This window comes from Salvia hispanica, chromosome 5 (assembly GCF_029641045.1).
Source record: "Salvia hispanica isolate PSC_SH4W2 chromosome 5, Shi_PSC_v1, whole genome shotgun sequence".
Classification (NCBI taxonomy): domain Eukaryota; kingdom Viridiplantae; phylum Streptophyta; class Magnoliopsida; order Lamiales; family Lamiaceae; genus Salvia; species Salvia hispanica.
In genome coordinates this window covers 31215301-31237163 of record NC_142696.1, presented here as the reverse complement: position 1 = coordinate 31237163, position 21863 = coordinate 31215301, and the positions used below count along the sequence as shown (strand labels likewise).

The 21863-nt window shown below is 38.4% G+C and overlaps 3 protein-coding genes and 1 pseudogene across 4 annotated transcripts; all 4 read left to right on the top strand.

Annotated features, from left to right (window-relative positions):
- The first annotated feature begins 1811 nt into the window (after window positions 1-1811).
- On the top strand, window positions 1812-9900 carry LOC125187427 (uncharacterized; annotated as a pseudogene). Its single transcript, XR_016130409.1, has 4 exons — window positions 1812-1868; window positions 2091-2419; window positions 2736-2930; window positions 4652-9900. The product of XR_016130409.1 is annotated as an uncharacterized LOC125187427 (transcript).
- Window positions 9901-10445: 545 nt separating this feature from the next.
- LOC148926636 (uncharacterized) lies at window positions 10446-11126 on the top strand. Its single transcript, XM_089059196.1, has one exon. The coding sequence runs from the start codon at window positions 10446-10448 to the stop codon at window positions 11124-11126; it is 681 nt and encodes a 226-aa protein (XP_088915322.1).
- Window positions 11127-13686: 2560 nt separating this feature from the next.
- LOC125187386 (uncharacterized) lies at window positions 13687-14373 on the top strand. Its single transcript, XM_048083970.2, has one exon. The coding sequence runs from the start codon at window positions 13743-13745 to the stop codon at window positions 14085-14087; it is 345 nt and encodes a 114-aa protein (XP_047939927.1). The 5' UTR covers window positions 13687-13742; the 3' UTR covers window positions 14088-14373.
- Window positions 14374-18309: 3936 nt separating this feature from the next.
- LOC125187367 (chaperone protein dnaJ 6-like) lies at window positions 18310-20767 on the top strand. The gene is made up of 8 exons (XM_048083948.2): window positions 18310-18624; window positions 19077-19175; window positions 19272-19373; window positions 19712-19771; window positions 19861-19967; window positions 20077-20159; window positions 20257-20347; window positions 20444-20767. The coding sequence occupies exons 1-8, from the start codon at window positions 18502-18504 to the stop codon at window positions 20637-20639; spliced, it is 861 nt and encodes a 286-aa protein (XP_047939905.2). The 5' UTR covers window positions 18310-18501; the 3' UTR covers window positions 20640-20767.
- The last annotated feature ends 1096 nt before the right edge of the window (window positions 20768-21863 follow it).

The following is a 21863-nucleotide window of genomic DNA, read 5'->3' as shown; positions in this document are numbered from 1 at the left end:
AGTCCTCGTAACTTAGAATGTATCAATGAATCCCTAGCGTTTAAAATGAATTTCTCTGAGAAATTACTATTGGGGAAGGCACACCGAAGGGTTTTTGTTGTCATTTATGAATTATACTCTCTGGTTATTTTGAGATATTTAGCATCATTGAGCCATCAGCTTGCAATAAATTGTACTAGTAATCATACTAAGGCTGAGCCTTCTACCCAAGGTCCCAAACTTGGGTAAAAGAAAAGAACCCATTTTTTGGGTTTGTAGTGGTTTATCTTGATTCAGGTGTTTATTGACGTTGTTTCTTGAAGTTCTGCTTCTAGGTGAACCTGCTAGATCTTTTTATTCTCTAAATTGTATATGGCCATGCATTCATCTCTAGGTTGCTTGAGCTTGGTCCGTAGCATCTTCATTTGTGATTCATTTTTAAGGATTCCTATGGTTGAACCTTGCATAATCCCAAGATGTGCCTCAAATAGTGTTTGACATCAATTTTAACTAAAATAAAAAGGATAAGGTGAGCCTAGCCTCAAAAACTATACTCAAAATGGATTTGGATGGAGAGAAAGAGATGGATAGAGATGTGTAAAGAGGGAGGGATCCTCTTTGGGACCTAAGACCTCCCACAAGAAAATGAGGGCAACCCTAGGCTACTTTCACCAAAGCAAACACTCCATTGGCTCCACATTTATGACCACACACCATAAATGCGTACCTTTACTTGACTTAATCTAAGACTAAATCAAACAACCTACAAGTAGGAATTTGGATAAAAATCTTACATAAAATAGAGAGGCAGTAAAGCACAACTAGATACAAAATCTTTTACTATGTTAAATTAGTGGATGGGATCATATTCAATTCAATCTTATCAATCACTGCATTATGAACGTAAATTGTATTCTATTTCGAAAAAGGAGATGCTCTCAAAGGAGTATTCAAAATATCATTCATCAAAGTCTAAAGAAGAAAATGAAAATTTATTTTTAAATTAAGATGTCATTCAATTTATTTATCTTTCTGCTTCTCCTTTATCTTTCAACTTCCCTCATCTAGTGTATTTCTCCTTGGTCATATTTAGAGATGTGACTCGAACTGCTTTTCGAACGAAAAATCACCTACAAGTGTATGAAGTTTAGTAATAAGCGGCAAGTTGAAATTAATTATCGAATCCACGGAGACTAAATTACCGGCTCAAGTGCCATGTTAGGATTTTAAATACTATTTAGACTATGAAAAAAGGGTGTTTTTAAGTTTTCATCTATGAACTAATTAAAAAGAAACAAGTGAGTTGAAACAAATTGGAAAATATAGAGTTTTGGATCCAATTACAATAGGAAGATGTGAACTCACTCAATGAAAGTATTTACCTATATGCATCTCAATCAACGATTAGGAAAGTTGATAACCTCGGTTAAGCCTTCTCTCGAGTGCACCTAACTTGTTCATATTAAAACCCTACCTTCTCAATTAGGAATTGGCTTTATTAATCTTTATCGATATTGTTGACACTTTCTTTTATATCTGAATTTGAATTTTGTTCTCTTGTTGATTAATCTCTTGTTAATCCATAACACTATAATGACTGAAAAGCTCGCAAATAAATAAAGTAGAAGACGGATAAGAAAAAGATTAGATATTATTTCACAAAAGTGTCAAAATTCTTTTACTTTAACACTTAAAGAGTATAGAAATCATTGCAAGAAAGAGATATTCACGATTCTTGGCTTGGTTGAATTGGTGAAGAATAACTTTTAATGTTCAATCCTACTAAATCTAAGTATCTATATAAAGACCTCATGTTTCAAGGTAATTTTGTCGAAAAATCATTTTCATTATACATCTTGGCAAGAGAAGTTTGTGGCTGCAATTTTCAGGTTTCTTTACTAGTGTTATTTAATTTGTGTTTTGAGCAAGTTTACACAATTAGGTTCATGTGTTGGAAGTACTTTTGAACTAAGAATTTGTATGTATTTGTAAATATACTTGAATTTTTTGTTCTAATTGAGTCTTAATTTGAACCTTTGTCCATATGAATTAATTAATCCACATACTCATAAAAATTGCATGATACTAATGGGATAATTTTGATGTTTCAGTAAGTATATGGGAAGAGTCAACAAAATCCAAGTGAAGAGCCTAATGTTAGCAAGATGAGTGATAGTGGGAAGAGTCAACAAATTGCAAGTGATGGCAAGATGGGTGAATTCGAAAATGCCTTGAAGAAGGATGGTGACGAAGGGCTCAAGGACGCTTTCCGCGTCCTCTGCCCCCGTGGAGATAGGAAATGTACCCTTGAATATGGCCATCTTCAGCGTGCAGTCAATGCTCGAGGTTCAAAAATCACAGAGGAAAAAGCCAAGGAGATTATTCAAGAACTCAATCAACAAGGCTTGTTTAGTTTTGAAGACTTTATCTACATTGTCAAGTAAGTAGTAGTCAACTTTTTTCCCAAAAATAATCTCATACATATACTAGTATGTAATTGGTGGATCTCTAAGGTTGCTAACTATCTTAAATTGCTAACTGCTAACTATGTCAACCGCCAATGTTATAGATGTCAACACGAATGCATTTGTGTGTCAACAAAATTTAGTTGACGGACAAATGCATTCATGTTCCATCTATGACATAGGTTGTTGACATAATTAGTACTGCTAGTTAGCAATGAGCAAATAATTAGCAACTGATCACATCCTCGTAATCGGTACTGTAGTATTAATCATGTGTCTGGTTTGGTGTAGAGTGATCGTCGCGGTGAAAAAGGATGCCCTCGAGAAAGCTTTCGAAATCCTCAGCAAAGAAGGCACAGTTGGTGTTAAAGATGTTCAACTCACTGCTATTATTCGAGATGCCAAACACCAAAATGCCAAAGAGACGATAGGCCAAGTTAATAAACCAGGCTTATTTAATTACAAGGAGTTCCTTCAGATAATCAAGTAAGAAACTACTCATACCACCAAATTTTATGTTACAAAAAGTTTAGCATTTAACGTTATTTAATTGCATTTAAATTATAAGTAGAAGAATGTCTTTTTATATTTTTTCTTTAGTATTTGTGTTTTTTTCTAATTCATGTAGTACAGTAGTATTTCTTAACTTTTATAATTAGAATAATGTTTTTAACTTACTATTCTGGTCATAATATTGTTCATCGTCAACTTTTTGACAATAGTAAATATGGATCAAAACATGCTAGAAGCTTTCACAATACAATCAAAAAATGTTTTTCGAGGACCAACTTTACATTTAAGTCTTAAATAAAATCAAATACAAAGATAACTAGAGACAGAGATATTATCCTGCTAAACAAGTTTTGTGTTCATCAAATTAGGACCAATTACGGAATCATGGAGGTGTTAATTTTTATAGTATTAGGTGTACTAATATCGAGAAATGATATGTTACATATCTTATATATGTGAGCTTCTTATATGAGCATCACTCTCGTTTGACGCACATTTAATGTTGTTCGTTTTGATTTATATATTTCGTTTGATTCTAATACATTTAAAAAATGTTATTGAAAATTTTAATCGCACAAAATTCATAAAAATCAAAGTTTGATTTGTTATTTTATTAATTTATTTAAAATTAAAGTGAAAACGAGCAATTCAAGCTTTGATTTTTTAAAATTTTGTGAAATTTAAAATTCAATAACGTTTTTTAATATATTAGAATCAAACTAAATATATAAATCAAAACGAACAACATTAAATGCGTGTCAAACGAGAGCGATGCTCACATAAGGTATGTAGCACATCATTCCTCTACTAATATCCTCACATAGTTTGTTTAGTACGACCAACTATTTTTAGAATAAAACAGTAAAGTTTATTCATTATTTTTTTTCACTTCTAAATTCTTATATTATAGTTAAATCAATGATGTATACTCTCTGATTATAAATAAATGCATCACTTTGACCCTGACTCATATTTCAATGCATGATTAGCAATTTAAATAAATGGAAAGGAGATTGAGTGAAAAATCTTATGGAATATGAATCTTACTTTTACAAATTTTCTTCTTTAATATAAAAATCTTTTAGGCGGCATGAGTTTTAATGCATGATTAGCAATTTAACAAAGAGAAAGTAGTTGAAATAGTATTACTTATGAGATAGTGAAACCACGTCAGATAGAGTAATGCAGAAATGATACGATGCATACCTTATGTGAGCACAACCATCAATTGATGCACATTTAATGTTGCTTGTGTTTTTTATATTTAGTTTGATTCTAATACATTAAAAATTAATATAGACATTTTTTATTTTTAAAAAGTCATAAAAATCAAAGCTCGATTTGTTATTTTATTTATTTAAAGTTGTAGAGAAAATGAATAAATTGGGCTTTGATTTTGTAAAAATTTCAAAATTAAAAATGTCAATAATATTTTTAATATATGCCAATTAAAATTTTAGCTCTAATATAGCTTAATATAAATCATAATTCAATAATTGTATTATTTAAATTAATTAATATGACGTAGTTTCGCTATCTAAAATGTGACATCACTTTCATTGACATCATGCTCTATTTAACATCAAAATTTTGACTATTTGCAAAGTAAGAACAAATCAATAACTTAGTTGCAAAATTGAAATAAATAAAAAGTTAGAAATGCATATTTTTAGAATAGGTTTTCATCTGTGCAGGTTGTTGGAGGAGCCCATTATAAATGATCAGAAGAATGCAATACATGAAAAATTGCATGGAATGGATAAGCAATCGACTATGATTTTGTATGGTAAAGCAGGAGTTGGGAAAACATGGTTGGCAAGAGAAGTAGCAAATACTGCAGTGAGAAAGCGCGGTTTTTATTACGCCATTTGGGTGTACCTCAACAGGATTTACAAAGATGATGCTAGCCTTCAAGAGAGCATTGCTTCTCAGCTGTCTGTGCTTTCTGATTACGAGGATGCGGTGGAGAAGGCCAAGGCTGAAGAAGAAGAGGCCAAGAAGAAGGCCAATGCTGAGAAAGCGGAAGAGGAGAAGGAGGCCGAGGAGAAGAAGAGCATTGTTGCCATGAAAAAAGAAGGGGTGAGTGATAAGAAAGTCAAGAGTATTGAGCAATGGATCGTTGAGAAGGTCTATGATAAGAAGATTCTTGTTGTGTTGGATGATGATGGGAGTGGAATGAGTGGAGAGGTCATTGAATATGAAGGCTTTTTTACAAGAAAACGGAATTTTTATTTGAAGTTATCTGTTGGAGAAAAGGTCGTGGGTATGGAGTTAGGTGCCTTGAAGTCTTACAAAGTTATGAAAACTGTTAAGAGATGATAACCCTGATAAACATGAGCCAGGAGAGAATGTGGTGATGGTGAAGCCTTTCAGCTGGGAGAGATCCATGAACTTGGCAGATCGAGCAATGAAGGCGGAAAAAGTTGAAAGAAAAGAAGTTGGAGATTTACTTCGTTATTTCATGTTTAGGAGCGAGAGGCTTCCGTCTCAGCTTCTCTTGATAAGCAGAATCGTGAGCTATCTTGGTAGCAAGGGTGAGTCGGGATTGCGGAAGCTGGAAGACGACATGGCTACGATCAAGAGAGAAGAGAAAGATGTCATGTTGTTGGATGTGCTGATTAAACGATACGAGGAGAGGCTTCCCAAGAGCATCCTGATCGACTGCTATGGGCCCGACACGCCTAAGAACCACTTCATGCATCGAGACAGACCAGTCAACTTCAACGAGCTCATCTGCTACTGGATCATGGAGGGCCATCTCGGTCCTTTTAACCGTGTCCATGAGGCGTACCACAAGTGTCACCGCGTCATCATGGAGCTCATGGACTGCGGCCTCCTGCAGAAGGAGACCAACATCATTGCACCGAGCGGTGCAACAACATTCAAATTCCACATCCATGACTACGAGGAATTCTTCAGTGGCGTCCGCCCTGGGATTGGTGTCATGTTCGACATGAGCCTAGGGATGGTCGCGCTCGGAGATGGAATGATCAGAACAATAAGCAACACCAACACCAACACCAAACTCGACAAACAAGTTATATCAACATTGCTCCTCTATGGCGACTGCATTGGTGAAGAGGAATGCCCCACGGGGAACTTGTTGGAGCACAAGGAACGTGTGGAGATACTCGCCCTCTCCGATCCTACTAGCCAACATTTCAAGCTTCCCATTCTTGAAATGAAGAAGCTCCGCCTCCTGGCCCTCCGAGGCTGCCAGTTTCTTCCCAGCCTCGAGCCTTTTCTTGTGAAGAAACCCGACGAAGAGGAGGGAGAATATCCTCAGAAAAGTGAGACAGAGATTCCTCAAGAATTTGTTAATGAAAAGCTTGAAGGGCTCACAGTTCTTGAGATATCTGGTCCCAAATCACAGATAAACGCTATACCAGATAAGCTCTTTACCCTCATGCCTAATCTCAAAACAGTAAACTTGTCTCATCTTGGCCAAGTCACAACACTGCCTACGTCTTTCTACTCCCTAACTCAAATCGAGTTCCTCGTCCTCAGAGGCTGTGAGAGCCTACAAGAGTTGGGGAGCCTCAAAGAGTTCAAAGATCTGAAGATTCTAGACGTTTCCGGCTCCACCTCGTTCGAGAAGTTTGAGGACAAGAGCCTCCACACCAACACAAAGCTCCAAATACTTAACCTCTCCAAGACCAACCTCAAGACACTGCCTCTAATCAACCAGCTCAAGGACCTCAAATTTGTATGGCTTAAAGGCTGCCCAAACCTGCCGACGATATGCAATCTCGATAAAATGCAAAATCTTGAGATATTTGATATTTCAGGTGCTGAAGAGGTGGACCGCTTCTGCGATCTTTCCTGGGAAGATCTCACGAAACTTGTGACCATTAATATCTCAAACACAAAGATCAGACGGCTGTCTCCCAACTTGGGCGATCTCACTTATCTGTATGCCAGAAATTGCCTCAGGATCAAAGTAGTGCCACCAGTGGAAGGACTCAAGAAACTCCAAGAGCTAGATCTCTCGGGATGTATTAATCTGACAAAGGTCAGACAAGAGTTCTTCAAAGATGTGAAGCTCCTCAGAAGTCTAAATCTCTCCAGAACGAATGTCCGGGAACTCTCCTTCCTTGATAATGACCGTAGCTCTCTTCGTGAATTATTGTTGTCTGGATGCAAGCTCTTGGAGAAGGTGGGCAGTTTGAAGTGCCTGAAAGAGCTGGAGCGTCTTGATCTTTCGGGTTGTGAGAGAGTGATGGAGTTGGAAGAGGGAACGTTCGACGAAATGAAACACCTCGAGCATCTTAACCTGTCCGGAACAGGCATCGGGAAGCCAACGCCGATGCCATCACTGTCTAAACTCGAGAATCTGAAAGAACTTCATGTGAGGGAGTGTCGTAATCTGAAGGAGTTGCCGGGAGTGGAACAAGTTTCAAAGCTTCAGCTTCTGGATTGTTCTGGAACTGTTCTAGAAACACCACCTTGCTACAGGAATGATCATCCTCGACCATCAGGCTTAAATTTAGTTGGAGGTGGTGTAGAAAGCATCGATAGAGTTGATCTGTTGAGGCAGCTGGGTGTGGAGCGGGGTGGTGTTGAAAGTGAAAAATTGATATTCAAACAAGAGGAAGTGAGCCAGAGCAATTGGAACATGCGAATTGGATCTGCAACGACGCCTATCTATGGACTCCATTTCATTCGCCTGTTGAAGGAAAATCCATCGTTTCTGATACAGAATTTGAGTAAATTCTGTTTCCTGATTTATCCCTCGGAGGTAGAGGTCAAAATGCAGGACAGATTTCGAGAGGAATCCTATGGCGATGAGGTGAGTTTGAGAGAGATCTATTTGGAGAAAGTTTGTGGAGAGAAGATGGAGAGATGTTTGGAGATGCGAGAATTCAAGAAGCTTCCACAAAGTGTAGATCCTCTAATAGAGCAAGCTCAGTTGGTGGTGCTGGTGGATGTTCCGTTTTTGGTGTCGTTGCTTGATTTGCGCAGCTTGCCTATAATAAAGGCGTGTTGGATTGAGAGATGCAGTGAGTTCAAGTATGTCTTTGCTGCTCCAGAGAAAAAGGAAGAGGAGGTGAAAAGTGAAGAAGACAATCAACCGAAGAATGGTGAGTTGAAGAGAGGTTTAGGCGATTCTCCGGAGAAAGGGAAAGAGAAAAATTCCGCGGATGGAAAATCTGGAGAGTCGGCTAAGGGCCAAGGCAATGAAGCTGGAAAAGGCCAAGCCGATCAGCCTGCAAAGGAAAAATCAGGTGGCGATGATTCTAAGAATGAAAATTTGGGCGAGTCTGCTCAAGGCAAAGACAATGAGCATGAGAAATCAGGAGATACAGATAAAGTCGGAGGCAGCCAACCTGACAACGCTGCTGCAGATAATTCTAAAGACAAAGGCGATCAACAGAAGAATGAAAAATCTGGAGATGTAGCCGATCAGAAAAATCCTGCTGCTGAGGATACAACGAAAATCGGAGGCGATGAGAAGAAGAATGATGCAGATGCAGCAAAACCTGAGAATGAAAACGCTGCAAGTGACAAAGGCGATCAACAGAAAAATGAAAAATCTGGAGATCTAGCAGATCAGAAGAATCCTACGGCTGAGGATACGCCAAAAATCAGAGGCGATGAGAAGAAGAATGATTCAGGTGGAAAATCAGGAGAGACAGAAAAAATTGGAGGCAACAAACCTGAGGATGACAAAGGCGATCAACAGAAGAATGAAAAATCTGGAGATCTAGCGGATCAGAAGAATGCCGCTGCTGAAAATACAACAAAAATTGGAGGCAACGAGAAGAAGAATGATGCAGATGCAGCCAATAACCAAGGCAATCAGCAGAAGAATGCTGCAGGAGATGCAGATACATCAAAAATTGGAGGCGTTGAGCAGAAAACTAGTGTTGCAGACGCGGCAGCGAAGAATGAGAGGGATCCAGCTACCGAATATCTGGAGACTCTCTGGATTTCTCATGTTTTAAATATGGAGAGTATATGCAAAGGCGACATCCAAAGCGTGACCTTCAATTCACTCAAAACGCTATATCTGGAGTACTGCCCAAACCTCTCCGAGATATGCTCCTCATCCCTGCAATTGGAAAACCTCAAAACTCTCTACATCAAATATTGCCACAAGCTAGTCAAACTTTTTGCAGATGAAAATCCTTCCACGATGGAGAATCTAAGCCACCTGCATCTATGGGGGCTCGATAAGCTGCAGAAGATCAACTGCCAGACGCCTAAGCTGGCAGAGGTTCGAGTCGGGGAATGCCCCTTGCTGGAGTACGTGATTCTCACACCCACAGTAACAGATCCACCAGCAGAAAACGAGCGCCACGACAACCTGAAGAGCCTCAGCATCAAGTCATGTGATAGCCTCAAGGCCATCTTTGAAAGTGAGCAGTTCGCGGTCTTGGATAGCCTAACCGAGCTGGAGCTGTGCCGGTTGCCCAAGCTGGAGAACGTTGCCATGCAGGTGCAAAGCCTCCTCGTCTTGAGAGTCGAGGGCTGCCCCTCTTTGACCACCCTAAGTGCTGTATATGGAGCCCGTGGTCTTGAGACGTTGGAGGTGAAATCATGTGAGAAACTGAAAACCATCCGTAGACATGCTGAATCCAATTTAAAGAACATTAAGTTGTTGGGGCTGCCCCAGCTGGTGGAAGTTGAACCTAAGTTCTCCAAAAAAAAAGTGATGTGATTTGCAATGGAGGACGTCCAGGCGGACGTTGGACTGGCGCGCGCGACATCCTCGCCATTAGGTGTGCGAGAGGCGGACGCGGACGTCGCTTGCAGACACCGTAGATCCGCGGCTTTCCGACGACGTACGTTCAGCTAGCGGCAAACTATAGATTCAAGGCATAACATGTAACTTTATTTGAATCGTTTTTTAGTTTGGGATGGTTTTTTTTGGGTGAACTATGTATTTTTTTAATTTAAATATGTATGTTTTTTTAAAAATAAAATCGTTGCATTTTCTACATATTCGTGTCGAAATTTTAATTCCGTAAATTATATATTTATGAATTATTATTATTGTGGATGCTTGCCGGGATGTCGTCATTGTGCAGTGGGATATCCTTATGACGTGGCAGTGCAGTGGGAGGTCCTAAGAGCATCTACAGTCGCGGATGTCCCGGCGGGCGTCGGACCGGTGTGCCCGACGTCCGTCGGGGACGGACACGGGAGATCCGCGGCATTCTCGGGACGTCCGTCGCGACGGTGGGCGGACATCCGCCATTGTGGCATGTGGACGGACCTCCGCGGCGGACATGCGATGCGATTTTTAATTTATTTTTTTTTCAAACTCTATATATACGGCTCGTTGCAAACTCTATATGTATAATTTTTTTAAAAAACTCTAATGCATGTATTATCGTTGAAAATGAAGGCTTAAAACAAAAACATATCATACCGTCAGCTAGCGGCAAACTATATAGATTCGATTTGATTCTCTCTGGGCCCAGTTCATGACCCAGAAGTAGAGTATCTTTCGTTGTCATTTGCATACATCTGCATGTTAGTCACATGATAGTCCTACTTGGCGTCGGCTGCGTTGTATTTGGTCATTCATGCATGATTATATTTGGTTGGTCTTTGGGTGAAGGGAAGATCAGCTTTTGGGATGACGTCTGGCTTGGAGCTAGCTCCATCTGGAGTCTGTGCGTCCCGGGATATGATCCTCCTCAATCTCAGGCCGTTGCATCATACTGGCATGACCATACATGGGATGAGGATATGCTGCATGACTTGTCTTTCAGGTTTGGCGTACCTCTCGCCACGATCGATCAGATCAGAGCCACGCCGATCGAGGTGAGGGCGAAGGATGTGAGGCGTTGGAGTCTGACTAGCCATGGCGAGTTCTCTGTGACCTCAGCCAGGGAGAGCATCCGAACGAGACTACCGAAGTATGAGATTTTGGGACTGATTTGGAACGAGGGAATGACCCTCACCATCTCGATTTTTATTTGGAGGTTGTTGTATGGTAGACTGCCGGTGGATGAGAAATTGCAGCACCGGGGTATTGAGTTAGCGTCTAGGTGTCAGTGTTGTCGGTCTCCGTCTTTTGAGTCTTTTAGTCATGTCTTTCTTTCGAGTCAGTCAGCGATTTATGTGTGGGAGTATTTCGATGCCTGGTTCCCCCACTCGCACACACCGATGCCTAGCACGGGCTGGGCTGGGCATAGTTTAAATTTTTTTTTTGTTTAAGTATTTTAAAGATATCCTAAATGTATTATACGCAAAAATAAAACGCATAACTTGTATTTTTATATCACATTAACTAAATCTAAATTTAATAATATGTTTAAGTTTGATTTATGTCAGCAATATTTTTTCATGTTCTTTATTCTATTTAAAAGTAAGTGTATAACTAAAAGAATAGAGTAAAGGCCAAAATTGGTCCTGAACATATGCCCATTTTATGATATTGGTCCTAAACTTTATCTTTTGAATTTTTCGGTCCTGTACATTTCAAATCGGATCACAATTGGTCATCCGTTAACAATTCCGTTAATATTTAACAGTCAACGATTTTAATCACAATTTTGACCAATCAAAGCTGTTAATTATGATTACTTACACCCTAATTATATCCTTAATTATTTTAATAAATTTTCATTTAAAATATACAACAAATATTAGTAAAAAACAAAAAATGAAATATACGGCCCAATTTAATTAATCAATCATCTCCTAATTAATCCTGGTAATGCTCACCAACATTGATCCCTCCGCCGCGCCGGAGCCCCCTTTCTCCTACTGCCACATCGCCGCCGCCACCAAACGCAAGCGCCGCCCCACCGGAACCCGGATCGGTACGTGTGCGAGATCTGCAACGAAGGGTTCCGACCAGAAAACAGGCGTCACCGCCGCGGGCTTAGTATCTTCTTTCTTATCCTCGCCGACGCTCACGAGCTCCGCGTGGCCCACGCCCTTCCTTAGCTGCCGCGTGACCTCAACCGCGTCGATGCTCTCTCCCACCACCACCACTTGATCCTTCTCCGCCCCCGACAACGCCGCCGATTCCACTCCCCATATCCCCACGCAGATTTTTAGGGCTTTTGAGCGGGATTTCTCGTCGTTCATCGACACACACACCACAATCTTAACCTGCACAAATAATCATCATCAAATTCAAAATAAAATTGGCTAGCAATTAAATTAAGCAAAAATTGGAGTGATTAGGAAAGAGGAAGTCTCCTATTTCGCAGTGATTAGGAAAGAGGAACCTGGATCGGTACGTGTGCGAGATTTGCAACCAAGGGTTTCGACCAGAAAACAGGCGTCGCATTCGCCGGCGTCGCCGCCGCGGGCTTAGTATCTTCTTTCTTATCCTCGCCGACGCTCACGAGCTCCGCGTGGCCCACGCCCTTCCTTAGCTGCCGCGTGACCTCAACCGCGTCGATGCTCTCTCCCACCACCACCACTTGATCCTTCTCCGCCTCCGACAACGCCGCCGATTCCACTCCCCATATCCCCACACAGATTTTTACGGCTTTTGAGCGGGATTTCTCGTCGTTCATCGACACACACACCACATTCTTAACCTGCACAAATAATCATCATCAAATTCAAAATTAAATTGGCTAGCGATTCAATTAAGCAGAAATTGGAGTGATTAGGAAAGAGGAAGTCTCCAATTTTGTAGTGATTAGGACAGAGGAACCCGGATACGTGTGCGAGATCTGCTACCAAGGGTTTCGGCGGGGCGGCACTTGCGTTTGGTGGCGGCGGCGATGTGGCAGTAGGAGAAAGGGGGCTCCGGCGCGCGGAGGGATCAATGTTGGTGAGCATTACCAGGATTAATTAAGGAGATGATTGATTAATTGAGTTGGGCTGTATATTTCATTTTTGTTTTTTATGATATTTGTTATATATTTTAAATAAAAATTTATTAAAATAATTGAGGATATAATTAGGGTGTAAGTAATCATAATTAATAGCTTTGATTGGTCAAAATTGTAATTAAAATAGTTGACCGTTAAATATTAATGGAATTGTTAACGGATGACCAATTGTGATCCGATTTGAAATGTACAGAACCAAAAAATTCAAAAGATAAAGTGTAGGACCAAAATCATAAAACGGGTATATGTTCAGGACCAATTTTGGCCTTTACTCAAAAGAATAATCAATATTGTTAGTTTTGTTTTGTTAGTAGATGATCATATGGGTTTATGTTATATTTTTAAAGCTACAAGTATACGAAGTAATTAACAAATTTAAATAATTTTATAATTTTAATCATATATTGAGGTTTGAATACGTAATATTTTTAAGTTAAACTTCAGAATCATCTTTTTTTACATCTTTGATATAAAAAAACTAAAAAAAAATAGATGTAATCAAGATTGAATGTTTCATTCATGATTTAGTTGGAAACTTATGTTGATATTAAACTATTACTGTTTGAATCATTCGGGGACATTCAAAATATTGAAATAATAGACAAAATTAACATATTTTGTGCACAGGATGACATGCATAAATAGAGAAATATACTATTATTAGTGATTAATCACCTAATTACATTTTTTTTAAAAACTAAATTATAGAAGGGAGCCTCTGATGAGGTCGGGCTGGGCTGGGCTTCGGATGGTCCTGGGCCTGGATTTACAAAATGGCCCAATTGGAGTCCATCTCAACTGATGAGCCCAGCTCAGACCCTCTTCGTTTCACTGGTGGGTCGGGCCTGGGCCGACCAACCCGGCCCAGATGACAACTCTAGTTGGGTGAGTGAAAAGATCGGATACGACGTCGTACCGGAACAATTGAAGCGAGCACAAAACACCACTCTCTCTGTCTCTCCCTCTCCATACCATAATGCCGCCGTTGAAGCCATTCGCGACCGCCGCAACCACTCTCCGATCTCGCCTCACCCATTCGCTTCGTACGCGCGGCGGAGGAGGCGGGCCGAGCCGCTGGACCACTCCGGGCCACGAGGAGCGGCCTAAGGGTTTTGCCTTCAACCGGACGCCGGAGCCGGCGGGGCAATCGCGGAAATGGGAGGACTGGGAGCTTCCGTGCTACCTCACCAGCTTCCTCACCGTCGTCATTCTCGGAGTAGGCCTCAGCGCCAAGCCCGATCTCACGATCGAGACCTGGGCCCATCAGAAAGCCCTAGAACGCCTCGAATTGGAAGCGTCGCAGCGCGCTGATTCTGATTGAAGACGAAGAAGAAGGTATCTTCTATTTGATGTTGGTGTTTTAGACTCGGATCCTATCAATAATACCGGATTTTCTGGGTTATAATCTTACTTCCGCTTGAATTACATGAATTGGTTGATGATTCATATGAAATTGAAGTTTCGGGATTGCTATCTTCTAAATTATTTTCACTCTGTTGCTGATTTATGATATTATTTTGCCTAAGTTTGTTTCTGGCTACAGTGGATACTTCTGGTTGATTGACTCCAGTTTTATGTTTCCAATAATTTTTATTTTCCTTGTGTTATGATGTGTATACTGTTGGTTGGGATCCATCATTTTATTTCCGAATGTGAATAATGTTTGATTCAGTGTATCAATGAATCCTACTAGCATTTGAAATGAATTTCTATTGATGTGAATTTCTATGAGAAATCTGATTACTATTGGGGAAGGCACACTGAAGGGTTTCTTGTCGTTTATGAGATATTTAGCATCATTGAGCCATCAGGTTGCAATAATATACTACTCTAATAATCATACTAAGGCTGAGCCTTCTACCCAAACTTGAGCAAAAGAAAAGAACCCATTTTTTTGGGTTTGAAGTGGTTTATGGGTGTTTATCGAAGTTGTTTCTTCAAGTTCTGATTCTAGGTGAACCTGCTAGATCTTTTTATCTTCGAAATTGTATATGGCCATGCATTCATCTCTAGGTTGCTTGAGCTTGGTCAGTAGCATCTTCATTTGCGATTCATTTTTTGGACAGTCATTGTTGTTTTCAGGGTTGCTTCTGTTTGTTACTACTGGTATTGTTGTGTGGAACGATTAAAACGGAATACCCAGAGTAAGCTAGGTTAAGCTTTAAATTTAAAGTTAGGAAGTTGGTTTATTTTTCACCATTAGGCTGGTAGGAGTGTAGGTGTGCCTCTGCACATATATCTTGATTCTGTGTTATGGTATCTCTGTCCCGTGACTTGGAACTGTTTGATATCTTAAAGAAAGCTGGACATGATATTAATGTTATTAGTGTCCAAACTTTTGGAAATATGAGAATCGCGTATTGCGACCTTTATTAGCATACGTTTTACGAAAAAATTCTTATGTGTACAGACACCCATACACACACACATATACATATATATATTTGTGCGTTGATGTTATATTATAGACTTATACTAATAATTCAATTTTGAATAAAAGTTAATAACTCCCAATGCTAAATTATACTTACTATAACAAAGCAACTTTTATTTGTGAATCTAACAAATGCTATATAGTAACAATTGAAAGATAGATTAATAGTAAAGATAATACACAAATAATGGTGCAATTAGCAATTTTAACTGTATTTCTTATCTTTTGCATTTTCATGCATACTTTAACTTAGAAATTACATACTGTACATATTAATGTAAATGACAAAATGTATGATTCGTGTTTGGAGGGTCCTATCAAATGTTGAGTGTTTCTGTGTAGATGGGATACCAATTAGGTCATCCTCGGCATTGATGGCCGCCAATTGGCTCACGAAACCGTACTTGACACTTGAAAGAGAAGAGATCAGGCCTAAGGTTAGGGTGTTTTGATTATTTGATGCCAGGAAAATTGATTTGAGAGAAAAATAGAATATGGGAGTCTAGTTATGGCCACCATTCAGGCTGTCGAAAATTAGAGCTTCGACATGAGTAGAACAGAGTTCGAAGGAAAATCTTGGAGGATTATGTTAGATATAGAGAGATTAGTTTTAGGATCTCAAGAACAGGAATATATCAGCCTATAATGTTAAGCCTGGCTTGAAATAGTGAAGGTCTCTGTTTTCACTTTTCTGCTTAATGAAACCAGTGAAGAATATGGTATTTGTGAATCAGCAAACAACTATCGAAATGAGAGTTAGTTAGGTCTCAATTTGGAAACTCAGACTCTCTGTATAGATATATTATTAAGGTAAACTGCCTCTAAAATCGCCAACTTTCACAAAAGGCTGAAATTTCCCGTGAACTTTAAAAGTTGCACGAAAAATCACAAACTTTGCTCCCGTGTGCAAATTTCCCGAGTCGGGTATTCCGGCTAAGTAGAGTGCTGATGTGTGTAAGTGTCACTTGGATGCTGTTGTGGACGCTGATGTGTGCAATGACCCCGACAACGACTGTGACGGCGACGGCAACCGCAACATCGATGGCGCTGCTGACTCCGCAAGTTCCGCACTCCGTAACCTCCGCTGCTCATTTTTTTGTTGCTTTTGTGTAGGATGAAGTTTGGTTTCATTAATTTATGTTATTTGTCATAGTCCTTAAAAGATAGTGGAGAGTTTGAATTCGAGGGTGTTTTTATTATGAATTTTGGTAAATTTACGTTTATGAAATTGAAAAAAAGTAATCTTTGGTAAAAAAACTAAAAATGTGTGTAACTGAGATTCGGCTTCTATAGTTCTGTTCCTTCTTTTTTAGTTTTTTTTTTCCTCCAGCGCGAGCCGGATGGAACTTTTTGATGAAATCTGATTTCATGCAAAAGCATGATTGACTATTTTTGATGAAATCTGTTTTTTTTAATAAATTATTTTTTGGCAAAACACAAAACGACGTAGTTTTTGTGTTCCGGCTGCCTAGTTATGCTTCCGGCTGTCACATAAGATAAGTTTACGCCGGAAAATTACCGGGTCGGGTCGTTCGGGAAATTTTCACAACCCGGCAAAGTTTGTGATTTTCGTGCAACTTTTAAAGTTCGCGGGAAATTCCAGCCTTTTATGAAAGTTGACAATTTTAGAAGCAGTTTACCCTATTATTAATATAAGAGTAGTATATTTTACTATGTGTTATATTCACATCATGTTTGTGTTAATACTACAACCTACACTGCAATAGTCACTGGGGAGTTGTTAGCATCAATTGTTCAACAGTTGTTGGGGTTAAACATATTGCATCCAAGTGGTTGTTCGGTTTATTGGACAAAATAATCATGAGATGTAGTCTTGTGAGATTATTTTAGTTGAAGATAGATGACTATGACTAATTATCACAGATTATCTGTCTAGGAGTGAGTTGTTAGTTTCAATCTCATAAACCAAACACAATACATATTTAATCCCCGGATATAATCTTGCAAACCAAACCGCCCTAAGTATGTTACTTGATAGTGCGGGGATCGGGTGATAAAATTTCACATTTCTGCATTTGTTTGTCATTCACTCTGGTGGGATTTGGTTTCTATATAACTAGATTCGTATTATAATTCAACCCATTGTCAGTTTAGAGGCATATGTGATATTGTGAAGCTCACAAAGAAAGCGCAGATCTTTATTATAATTAGCCTCTCAATTATGTATCGGTATTATTGGTATAATACTAATTCATACGAGTATATCTCTATCAATATATGTATCAGTATTAAATCCTTTCTTCTTCATTAATTGACACCATTTGACTTGACATCAATATTAAGAAATGTAATGGAAAGTGGGTGTTAAAAAGTTGAATGAAATGAGTTAGTAGAATGTAAGTTGAATTAGGATCGGGTAAAAAAGGAAATAGGTGTCAATTAATGAGGAACGGATGTAGTAATTCTCTATTCCTGTCATTAAATTAAATTATGACTGTTGTGATTTTTTTACACTAGAAAATCCGTTTGTTTTAGTAAGCATTGCAAAGATCACGTTGCGCGGAATGGTTTGGGAGGGCGACCAAATAGGCGAGCTAGCACCACGCCGCCACCAGCACCCCCCCCCACCTCCAAAAAAAATCTCATGTTACGTTGGACGGTGACGCCTACTCGTCGGTCCGCAAGTGGGCATAGTAATTTGGCATTGAAAATCATTTTTAAAAATAATGGGAACATAAAAAATTAATAATCTATCCCAATTAAGTTGAGTTGTTGGGATGTCCCAACAAATTTTTGTCATTTCCTTTTTCGACAAAAAATAAAACATTCAATTAATTTTGCTTTACTACATTACTTATTCTAGTATTTCTTCATCTTTCCTATTTTACTTCTCTTTTCTATTTTTCACCATAATTTTTTAATCTTCGTACCCAAAAATTTTGTATCAAATTAGTTGGGACGGATGGAGTAACTTTTTTCCCACATAACCATTTTTTTCCTAATTTTCTATTTTTTTGTTTTTTTCCTAATAAAACCAGACGTTTAAAAGTAAAATTAAAAATCCTTGAATCGAATGATTTTCCTAATTAAGATTAGATCTTATCCACATCAACAATTACTTACGTGCTCCCAACTTATTTTTTGATATTCGAAACCAAATCCAAATCCAAATCCTCAACGAAAAAATTAGGGCGCGATGTGGCGGGAAAGAATCTCCCCCAAATTGCATCCCCTTTAAATACACTACTCTCCCCCTTTCGAAATCTCCCGTCATTTCATTTCTGCATACAGACTACAGAGACACAGAATTATCTTCGTATCCGAGTTTAGCTTACTCGAAATGGGCAAGAGGAGAAACACTAGGGTTTCTGAGGAGCATATAGAGGAAGAAGATGAAGAGATGAACGAACAACAGCAATTTCACAGTGCATCGTCTTCGTCCAACCAGAAGAGCCTGTATGAGGTACCGAAAATTACGCATAGCATCCATATTTTCTTTTTAGGGGTTTTGTGTTTTTTGCCCTAAATTGTGTATTGTGTGAGGTCTGATCAATTAATGTAGACTGCATCAATGCTAAGAAGATGTTGCCTCTGTGCGAAGGCTGATTTTTTAATGGCACAAGGTGGCTGTCGAAGAAACATGGTTTGACAATTTTTGAATGCTAATTATGCCACTCAATGACTGAAAAATGTGTTTTAGTTGCTATCTGAGTTGTAACAAATTCAATTGAAATTTTATAACAATATGGTGGTAGAATAGTTTTATATTTTGCTCTCTAGAAGTGCTAAATGATGGATCTAAAGTTTTTCTGTGGATTTGAGATGCCATTTTCGATATGCATTCTAGTAGTATTAAGTTTCTATTTGGTTACTGTTGTTTTCAAAAGAAGTGAGTGGTTACATTGTGCCTTGTAGATTCTTGGTGTGGAGAAACATGCGTCACAGCAAGAGATAAAGAAAGCATATTACAAGTTGGCTTTGCGTCTGCATCCTGATAAGAACCCTGGTAACGAGGTAGTTTCTTCTATTTCAGGCATTTTGTAAATGGTTCCCTTGATGATTGATTCCTCTAGTGTTGTAGATTCTGATTATTCAAAATCTTTTTTGTAGGAGGCCAAGGAAAAATTTCAGCAGCTGCAAAAGGTCATATCTATCCTCGGTGATGAGGAGAAACGAGCTGTGTATGACCAAACTGGTTGTGTTGATGATGCTGTAAGTGATTATCCCATCTGATTTATGTTAATATTGAGACCCAAATTCCAGAAACTGTCCAATTTGATCTTAATCATACACATGTATGTTAGGTCAGATCTGATATTTCACTTATTTAATTCACTGAAATTCCAAAAATAATAGCACTTGTTATACATTATATATGCATATATGTACTATCCCATCTTGTTTTCTCCTTAAGGCTATCCTCTGTCTTTGGACATGCTGAGATTTAGCTCTACATTGCTGATACGTGTTAATGCATGCCGCAAAGAAAAAAGTTCAAGATAATTCTCTCTTCAGTGCTTCAATACTCATGCTTATCCACTGATTAACAGGATCTAGCTGGTGACGTTATCCAGAACTTGCAGACATTTTTCCGAGCCATGTACAAAAAGGTCAGTCTGCTTTCATCTGTTGCAACTATTCTAGTAACTAGTTGATCATTCTTTAGTCAGCATACCGAGCTCTTGGATATCAATTGCAGGTCACAGAGTCTGATATTGAAGAGTTTGAAGCAAACTACAGGGGTTCTGACACTGAACGAAAGGATTTGTTTGATCTTTTCAAAAAAGTGAAGGGCAACATGGATAAGTAAATCTCTCCTACTGTGTTCTTTGTCAACTATATTTTTACTTGCTTATTCAATGTCTGCTCCAAGTTTTGCCCATTCACTATATCTATGGTCTATGGATCTATTCAGGCTTTTCTGCTGCATGATTTGCTCAGATCCATTGCTTGATTCCCATCGCTTCAAGGACATCATTGATGAGGCTATATCTGCAGGTTTAGCCCTGTTTTCTTAGTGCTCCAAATCAATGTGACTTTAATGCTTTTAATTCAATGGAATCATGTAATTCATACTTCTTTTCTTTGCTCTTAGGAGACTTGAAGTCGAGCAAAGCATACGAGAAATGGACGAAGAAAGTATCTAAAACAAAACCTCCTACAAGTCCATTAAGACAGAGAAAGAAGTCAGTTGCTTTTCTTTTCTTTTTTTCATTGGTTCAAAATTTCCTAGTTTTGAAACAAGATCTAAATATCAAGTGCTTGTGAAAAAACACTCACAGGCCAAAGAAAGGCTCAGATGATCTGTATGCAATAATTGCTCAACGACAAAATGAGAGGCGAGGCAAGGTCGATTCCATGTTCTCATCTCTTGTTCAAAGATATGGTGGAGGGGAACCAGTTCCGGAGCCAAGCGAAGAAGAATTTGAAGCTGCTCGGCAAAAACTTGAAAGCCGAAGAAGCTCCAAAAGAAAATAACTAAATCAGGTTTTCCTTTTGCTTGCCATCTTTTGTGAACTAGATTTTCTAGCTTTGCTTTATGAAGCACTGTATTGATGAATATGTCTGCAGAAGGCACCTGTTTTATGCTATATGAATTACTACTATATTATATGTATATATATATATATATATATATATATATTGCAAAATTGTGTCTGTCTACAGCATTTTTGTGTTACATTGTTACCATTGTGGAAGTAGCAAATATTTAGATAAATATTTTTTGCATTAAAAAAGGATTATGGGTGGGTAGAATGTCCATTTATTTGGGGTTTGGACCATCGAAAGACATAGCTATGTATACAGAATTTTGAAGATAGATTCCTAGAGGAAACATGCATTTCAGAATTAGCCAATTTGAATAAGTTTGAATGGGGCATCAAAAGGTAATAAAACCACAGTCCACATACACAATTTGCATAAAAAATACACTTGGGAATTGGGACTTGAATTGCCTATTGTTATTAAGAGCAGCTAGTCTTAGATAGTATGTCGGTGGAAAAAGGAGAGAATGAAATAAAATGGCGGCAGCAGGAATTGTCAAAATGTTCTACCGACAGCTTTGAATCTCTCTCTCTCTCTCTCTCTCTCTACGTGGAAGGAATCGAGTTGTTCACCACCAAGTAGCGTTGTGGCCCACTTAGCATTAATTTGGGATATTATCTGTTTTCACAAGATTGGACATTTTACCTTGATTCATAATTTGATATGGTAGGCAGGACTGGACTTGATTCCTCGTCCACTCATTACCTTTCAATATACGTAGTATTCATTTCATTTCAGTTAAGTTACCTTTCAATATACGTAGTATTCATTTCATTTCAGTTAAGTTGAGAGGTAGTATTCTTTTTTTCTTTTTTTTTTTTAAATGTTTTAACTAAATTGAGTTATTTTCTTTTTTAATAAAAAATAAAATTTCAAATACTTACTTTATTCTCTTTTTATTTTTTTATTTTATTCTTCTCTCCTATTTTTTAACACAATTTATTAACCTTTGTGCTTGTATCAACTTAGTTGGGACGGAGGAAGTAGTATAATTTTTTCCTCTAGCTATTGATATAGGGAAAGTTTTGATCCAGCACAAATTTAAATTTTAAGAAATATCCTATGTACTAGTAAGTAATAGAAAGTAAGTGAAGTAGGAGTATTCCCTTTTTGTTCTATAAAAATATGTGTACTTTTTTATTTTCATTCGTCCAA